The 9,096-nt window shown below is 35.5% G+C and overlaps 1 protein-coding gene across 3 annotated transcripts in view; it reads right to left on the bottom strand.

Annotated features, from left to right (window-relative positions):
• Window positions 1-465: 465 nt before the first annotated feature.
• SPESP1 (sperm equatorial segment protein 1) overlaps window positions 466-9,096 on the bottom strand; it is a 166,183-nt gene continuing 157,552 nt past the window's right edge. For all 3 annotated transcript variants that reach the window (XM_082447979.1, XM_082447980.1, XM_082447978.1), the window contains one exon: window positions 466-7,306. In XM_082447979.1, coding sequence (XP_082304105.1) covers window positions 6,294-7,306 — 1,013 coding nt within the window. In that variant the 3' untranslated portion in view covers window positions 466-6,293. The remainder of the gene's footprint in view (window positions 7,307-9,096) is intronic.

Raw genomic sequence — 9,096 nt, 5'->3', positions numbered from 1 at the left:
GTGGGAAAGTAAAATGGTTCACTCCTTTGGAGAACAGTTTGGAAGTCCCTCAAAAAGTTACACATAAAGTTACCATATGACCCAGCAATTCTGCTCCTAGGTATACACCCAAGAGAATTTAAAACATATGTCCACATGTACATATATAACAGCATTATTTCTTTTTTTTTTTTTAATTATTTATTTATTTATTTATGGCTGTGTTGGGTCTTCGTTTCTGTGCTAGGGCTTTCTCTAGTTGTGGCAAGTGGGGGCCACTCTTCATCGCGGTGCGCGGGCCTCTCACTATCGCGGCCTCTCTTGTTGCGGAGCACAGGCTCCAGACGCACAAGCTCAGTAATTGTGGCTCACGGGGCCCAGCTGCTCCGCGGCATGTGGGATCTTCCCAGACCAGGGCTTGAACCCATGTCCCCTGCATTGGCAGGCAGATTCTCAACCACTGCGCCACCAGGGAAGCCCAACAGCATTATTTCTAATAGCCAAAAAGTGAAAACAACCCAAATGCCCATCAACTGATGAATGTATAAACAAAATGTGGTATATCCACATAATGGAATATTATTCAGCCATAAGCAGTAATAACGTACTGGTACATGCTTCAATATGGATGAACTTTGAAAACATTATGTTAAATGAAAGAATACATATTGTATGATTATATCAAGTATCCAGAATAGAAAAATCCATAGAGACATGACACAGATTAGTGCTTGCTAGAGGTTAGGGGAGAGACATAGGGTTTCCTTCTGGGGTAATGAAATTCCAGAACTAGATAGCATGATGGTTGTAAGACTTTATGAATATACTAAAACCACTGATTTGTACACTTTAAAATAAACATTAAATAATAGTGATAACACAAAATGCCTGCAAGCTTTCAGAGAAACTCATATATTTCTGGTGGCTATATGAAATGATACAGCCACTCTGGAAAACAGTGGCGAGTTTCTGATAAAACTGAATACAACACAGCAGTTTCATTCCTGGGCATTTATGCCAGAGAAATGAAAACTTATGTTCAACAAAAACCTACTAGTGAATGTTTATAGGAGCTTTGTTTGTAATAGCCAAAAACTGGAGAGGTGCTTGACCTGTTTAAGAACAAGAGGTTCTTAAACAGATGAATGGTTAAACAAACTGTGGAGTGCTAGTCAGCAATAAAAAGGAATTAATGATACATGCAACAACCTTGATAAATCTCTGGAGAATTAAGTTGAGTGAAAAAAGTCAATCCCAAAAGATTATGTACTGTTTGATTCTATTTATATAACGTTCTTAAAACGACAAAATTATCAAAATGGAGAACAGAATAGTGGTTATCAGTGTTTAGGGAGAGGTGAAGGCAGGACGAAAGTGGATGTGGCTATAAAGTGACTGTATGGGCAATATGAGGGATCATTGTGTTGATGGAAATATTCTGTATCTTGTATCAATATTTGTATCTTAGTTGTGATATTGTACTATAGTTTTTAAAGATATTACCATAAGTGATATGAGTAAGGAATACATTAACTAGATTTCTTTGTATTATTTCTTACAACTGCGTATTTATTTATATTTATCAAAAAATAAGAAGTTTAATTAAAAAATAATAGGTCACAACAATGAGACTACTACACACACCTATTAGAATGGTAAAAATCCAGAACACTGACAACACCAAATGCTGGTGAGGATGTGGAGAAACAGAAACTCTCATTCACTGCTGGCGGGAATGCAAAATGGTACAGCCACTTTGGAAGACAGTTTGTTAGTTTCCATAGAACTAAACATACTCTTACCATATGATCCAGCAGTTGTGCTCCCTGGTATTTACCCAAAGGAACTGAAAACTTGTGTCCACACAAACACCTGCACGTGGATTTTTACACAGACTTCATTCATAATTGCCAAAACTTGGAGGCAACCAAAATGTTCAACAGGCAAATGAATAAACTGGGATACATTCAGACAATGGAATATTATACAGAGCTAAATGTAAATGAGCTATCAAGCCATGAAAAGACATGGAAGAACCTTAAATGCATATTACTAAGTGACAGAAGCCAATCTGAAAAGCCTACAAGCTATATGATTCCAACTATATGACATCCTGGAAAAGGCAAAACTACGGAGAAGGTAAAAAAGATCAATGGTTGCCAGGGATTAGGGATGAATAGGCAGAACACAGAGGATATTTAGGGCACTGAAACTACTCCTTATGATACTATACACTTACCCAAACACAGAGAATGCACAATACCAAGAGTGAACTCAAATGTCAACTATGGATTTTGGGTTATAATGATGTGTCAAAGTAGGCTCATCAATTGTAACAAATGTCCCACTCTGGTGGGGGACGTTGATATGGAGGAGGCTACGCATGTATGGGGATAGGTGATATAAGGGAAATCTCTGTCTTCTGTTTAATTTTGCCTAAAACTGCTCTGAAAAATAGTCTGATTTTCAAAAGGTAAAACCATTAAAACACTATAATAGAACAGGGGAATTCTGTAAAATCTCAGAGTGGGAAAGGCAAGACACAAAACATAAGGACACCCAAAGAAAAAATGTGTAAATTTGACTTATAAATGTTTTAAATTTCTACATGGAAAAACCAAAATACAAATAATAAACTAGACAAAATATCTGTAAAACTACGACACAAAATTCCGATTTCCTTATTATATAAACAGTTTGTATGCATCACTAAGAAAGAGCAAACCAGTAGAGAAATAGAAATGAATAGATCATTTCTACAGATAAAAATATAAATATGAAAAGATGTCCAACTCATAATTAAGAAATATACACTAAAACAACTAGCTAGCATTTTTCATCAATCAGATTGGCCAAATGTAAAAGTCTGGTAAAGTATCTCACTTTCAAACTGTGAAAAAACTGGCACAACTGAAAATGTATGTCTACACAAAAACATGCACACAGGGGGCTTCCCTGGTGGCGCAGTGGTTGAGAATCTGCCTGCCAACGCAGGGGACACGGGTTCGAGCCCTGGTCTGGGAAGATCCCACATGCCGCGGAGCAACTAGGCCCGTGAGCCACAATTACTGAGCCTGCGCGTCTGGAGCCTGTGCTCCGCAACAAGAGAGGCCACGATAATGAGAGGCCCGCGCACCGCGATGAAGAGTGTTCCCCACTTGCCGCAACTAGAGAAAGCCCTTGCACAGAAACGAAGACCCAACACAGCCATAAATGAATAAATAAATAAATAAATAAATAATTTTTTAAAAAACATGCACACAGATGTTTATAGCAGCTTTATTCATAACTGTCAAATCTTGGAAGCAACCACGATGTCCTTCAATAGGTGAATGGATAAACTATGGTACATCCGTACAATGGAATGCTATCTAGTACTAAAAGACATGAGTTGTCAAGCAACAAAAAGACACGGAGGGATCTTAACTGCATATTGCTAAGTGAAAGAAGCCAATCTGAAATGGTTATATACCATATGATTCTAACTATCTGACATTCTGGAAAAGGCAAAAGTATAGAGACAGTAAAAATATCCGTGTTGCCGTGGGCTGGAGGGGTGGGAGAGAGAGAGATGAGTAAGTGGAGCACAGGGCATTTTAAGGACAGTGAAACCATTGTGTATGATATTATAATGGTGAATACATGTCATTTTACATTTGTCAAAACTGATAGAATGTACAACACAAAGAGTAAAACTTAATGTAAACTATGGACTTCAGTAATGATAATGTATCAACATTTGTTCACCAATTGTAACAAATGTACCACACTAACACAAGATATAAATAATAGGGGAAACTATGGGGGAAGAGAGGGAGGTATGTGGGAACTCTGTACTTTTTAATTTTTCTGCAAGCCTACAACTGCTCTAACAGAATAAAGATCTAATTTTTAAAAACTGGGCACCATTGGAGAATTCTATGAACAAATTGTTTTGAAAACTGTTAAACACAGAGAAAGATTCAAGCATTTGATACCTTTCCAATACACACTGGACCACTGGGCACTCAAACAATATATGGGAGGAATTTTCTCTTTATAGACATATTCCAGCTAATAAAGGAAGGAATGATATCCCCTTCTTGTAACACTTGATCAATTTATCTACGTAATAATCATCAAAGACTGCTAAAAATACAAAAGAAACATACCAGATTGAAGAATACATCAATATCTTAACAAAAAACAAAAACAAACAAAAAAACCAACCTGAGTCTGATAAAGCCTCTCTAGAGTCAACTACCAACTTACCGAAAACATACTAAGTGGCACTATGGGGATATAATCAGCAAAATCTGCGCTGTGTAAAACCATAGGTCCAGTGACCAATTTCTTTGACAAATAAATTTCAAGGTGAAAAAAAGAGGTGTAGTTTAAAAGAGACTTAACGAGTCAAATCAACCAATCTCAACGTGTAAACTTTATTTGGATTTAGTTTGTTTCATTCAAACAAACTAAATTTTTTAAATTATTAGACAATCAGAAATGTGAACATTGACTAGATTTGATGATTTAAAGAATTATTAAATTTTTATGTGTGATATTGTGGTAGTGGTTTTTTTAAAAAGCTTATAGAGCTTCACACTGTTATACTTACAGATGAAATGAAAAAGTATCTGGCATTTAATCCAACATAAAATAGAAAAGAGGGAAAGCGGTTTAGGTGAAATAAGACTGGTCATTAGTAGATAATTGTTGAAACTGGATGATGGGTACATGGGTTTATTAATCTGTTTATTTTGCACATGTTTGAAATTTTCCATAGTAAAATTATTTTTTAAAAATAAGCAACAGTAGTAAACAGTAAAAGTGTTATTATGAAACAAAACCTTTGTAGTCCTTTTTGTAATATAGCTAATTGTGTGTGAATTATTTTTGATCCCTGCTACTCCCTCAGTCACCATATCCATTCAATCACCAAATCTTGTTGATTCTACCTCTTAACTGCCACTTCTTTCCATCTTAGTCCAAGCTAAATTTGGCCTGCACACAGTACACTTCAACTTTTGCCTACTTTCAAAACCGTAGCCAGAGTGGGTTTTTTTTTTTTTAACACAAATTTGATCATACCTAGCCTTTGCTTAAAATCTACTAATGGCTTCTCATTGATCATGAGATAAAGGCTAAAATCTTTAATATGCAATTTGAGGCCTTGCAAGATCTATTCCAACCCCGTGTACCTTACCAGCTCCACCTTAAGATGCTCTCCATTGCCCTTCTATACTCCAGCTACTTCTTGAACTTGCCATACTCATTCTCAACTCAGAGCATTCACACGTGCTGTTCTCTCTTTCTGGAATGCTCCCTTCTCCCTTACACACACCCTCATCCTTCAGATCTCACTTTAAATGCTACTTTCTCAGGATAGCTTTCCCATTATTCTTGGTCTTGGTGAGGTCAAATTTCTCATACTTTTATAACAACTGAAATTTAAAAATTGTTGAAGTTATGTCTGTCTTTGCTGCTATAATACGATTTCAAAGAGAGAAGGAACTAAGTATCCCCAAATCCAGCATTTTGTCCTGCACATAGTAAAAGGTCAATAAATATTTATTAAACTATAAATGACTGACTTGATAAATGAATAAATAAATGAATTTAAATATAATACCGGTCAAATCATGAAACAGAATTACCTGTACCATAATTATAATATTACAGTTAACCTAAATGGTGTTAGTCATACTCCCAAATAAAAGATTTGCAAAGCTTCAGTGTATATGTATATAAACAAACAAAAAGAGAAAATAAGTGAGAATGATTTCATTACAATCCCGTTTACAGTCCCTCACTGATACTCCAAAAGTATTTAACAACAAAGGAACAAGGATGTATCTTACTTAATGTATCATCCACCTTTCAAAGGAGGCACATATATATTCAAATAAAAGTAGTTCTGATACATACTCCAACTATGCTATTCAGATAGAAAACTCAGATCCTCTGAAAGAGTAATAAAGACCACATATCCTAAAATTTTACATTTATATGCAATTATTTAAAACCAGCTACATATACAGACTGCATAAGTCTCTTAAGTCTTATAAAATGGATGAATTTACTAACCAATTCAAGTAAAATCAAAGCTTAAACATTTTATGGATTAGATCTTTATAACTTTTAAAATTAATGAGAAAAAACTACAAACTCCTGAACCAAAATTTTATTTTAAATTGTTAGGTTTTAGTGTATATGAAAACTTTTCATAATACATGACATATAAAGATGTTAGCACATTGAACTACAATAGAAAATATTTTTATACAACTTTTGTATCACTAATATGCTTATTTCCCCTGTGAATGAATGCACAGTTAGCTTAGATCAACTTTGTCATGAATATTAAGTAGTTTTAAAAGTTTTATGTTATTGTTTAATAACTTCCTAATGAGGTTTTGAGTTTCTCCTTGACTTACACATAATATTTTTTTTAATATATTGAATACTGCAGTAGCTTTTCCTCTCATCTCTGGTGGAACATATTTAATATCTAAATATTCAGGTAATTTAGATCTAGAATTATACAGCATGTTAATAACAGTTTCAATGTCATCAACTCCATCACTGCTTTGTCCTAGTGGTAACATCTGGGATTTATACATTTTTTCTAATTTATGTTCTGCTGCTGCTGCTAGAGCAAGGCTTCGTTTTAGGTGTTCTTTAGAGGCTCGAATGTCTGCTCTATATTCTGGCTTGAAGCTCTCAGGAAGAGGTACCTGTTGCACCTGTGAACCAATATCTGCAATTTTTTTCAAAATGTCTTCATTATACAAATGGTGTGGTTCAGGATTTTCCATTTCATAGTCGCCTGAGAGCTGAGGAACATCTTCTTCTGTGGCAGTATCCAAGTCAGTGTTCCTACTTAAAGAGGTGACACCTTGACTTGTAAATGATTCAGTAACACTTGGCAATTGCTTTGGTGCCTCAGTTTGACGTACAGTTGGCTCTGGCTCTGGCTCTTCTTTCTCAATATAAGGTTCTTTTGCATGTAAAACAACAGAAATGTTATTTGGTTTAATTGACCAGAAAGCTGTACTTTTAGTATGTTTTTTCTTCTCTATTTCCAGTGTTAAGCCCCTAGTAGGGAAAGCTGTAGTTTCTTCACTGACAGGATTGATTAAAACATCATTCTCAGCTGGAGCTTCATCACGTGTAAACTTTACCTCCTTAAATTTTGATACCCTCGATCCTACAGAATCAGCATTATTTGGAGACTTTGATTTTTTCTGACGACCTGGCTCCTTAGTGGGAACACTTAGTACTAGGTTCTGCAAAACTTGTACGTAATGATTCAAGCTTTGTTCTTCGTCAGGCGTCACAGTTATTCCTTAAGGCAAAAAACCAAACAATAAGTAACATTTATTATTATGTATGTCATATTGACAGAATCTACTCACCTAATTTTACTTCATATGCCATCACTTAAAAGTTGAGATAAAGAACCAAGAAATAAAGCACCTTTGACACAGTCAACTCTCATTTACAGGAACAAAATTATTTTTTCAGATTCTTATTAAAACAGATGAGCAAAATTAGTGCAAAAGTTACATATTAACACAATTCTCTATATCTCTTTGCTTTTACTCTCCCATATAGCTTATGATTCAGTAGGCAACTTATTAAAACAAAATTCTTGGTTATGTTCTCTAACACAGTGGTGTGCCATAGTAGGCTTACAGTGGCTCACCAGAGCCAATTATTAAATTTTTAGGAATTTTGTGAGCCAGATGGTAAACACAGACATTGTTAAAAATTAAATTATCTGAATTTACAATTAAGTAAATGTATTCAAAACAAGGTAATATTCAAAACTTATCACTTTTATTTTATTTCATTTTACTATTATTTATGCTCTTGAGGTTATTTACATCTAGTATGTTATAAATGCTATATAATGGTATGCCACTGTTTATCTCTTTCCCCTCCCTGATGAGTGATGTCAAGTAGGTAGTTTGAAATCAACCATGGTGAGAGTATCTGCCTCACGTAAATGGGCAAACGCTGTAAGTCAGGGTGTACCCACCTCTCGGAAAAGCCAGTTGTTAAACATTTACCGGTATACCACTGCCTTCAACCCAGCAAAAATCTAACTACAGCCTGTGGGTCACATCCACTCAAATATTTTCATAAATAAAGTTTTTTTGGAACTCAGTCAGTCTTGCCCCTTTGTTTATGTATTGTGTATGGCTGCTTTTGGCTGCAGCAGTAGAGTTGAATAGTTGGAACAGAGATGATATGGCCTACAAAGCTGAAAATACTACCTGGCCCTTTACAGAAAAAGTTTACTGATTCCTGGTTTAAATCATCAACATTTTACTCTTACAACAAAATGGCAGTTCTATTTTTTTTTTATTTTTTTTTTAGATTTAGTCACCCCTCATTTTATTTTTTTATTTTTTTTAAACATCTTTATTGAAGTATAATTGCTTCACAATGGTGTGTTAGTTTCTGCTTTATAACAAAGTGAATCAGCTACAGAAATACACACGTTCCCATATCTCCTCCCTCCTGTATCTCCCTCCCTCCCACCCTCCCCATCCCACCCCCCCCATGCGGTCACAAAGCACCGAGCTGATCTCCCTGTGCTATGCGGCTGCTTCCCACTAGCTATCTATTTTACATTTGGTAGTGTATATATGTCCATGACACTCTCTCACCCTGTCACATCTCACCCCTCCCCCTCCCCATATCCTCAAGTCCATTCTTTAGTAGGTCTGTGTCTTTATTCCCATCTTGCCACTAGGTTCTTCATGGCCTTTTTTTTTTTTCTTCCTTAGATTCCATATATATGTATTAGCATACTGTATTTGTTTTTCTCTTTCTGACTTACTTCACTCTGTATGACAGACTCTAACTCCATCCACCTCACTACAAATACCTCCATTTCATTTCTTTTTATGGCTGAGTAATATTCCATTGTATATATGTGCCACATCTTCTTTATCCATTCATCCGATGATGGACACTTAGGTTGCTTCCATGGCCTGGCTATTGTAAATAGAGCTGCAATGAACATTTTGGTACATGACTCTTTTTGAATTATGGTTTTCTCAGGGTATATGCCCAGTAGTGGGATTGCTGGGTCGTATGGTAGTTCTATTTTTACTTTTTTAAGGA

This window comes from Balaenoptera physalus (genome assembly GCF_965194825.1).
Source record: "Balaenoptera physalus genome assembly, chromosome: 2".
Classification (NCBI taxonomy): Eukaryota; Metazoa; Chordata; class Mammalia; order Artiodactyla; family Balaenopteridae; genus Balaenoptera; species Balaenoptera physalus.
This window is presented reverse-complemented; position numbering and strand designations above follow the sequence as displayed.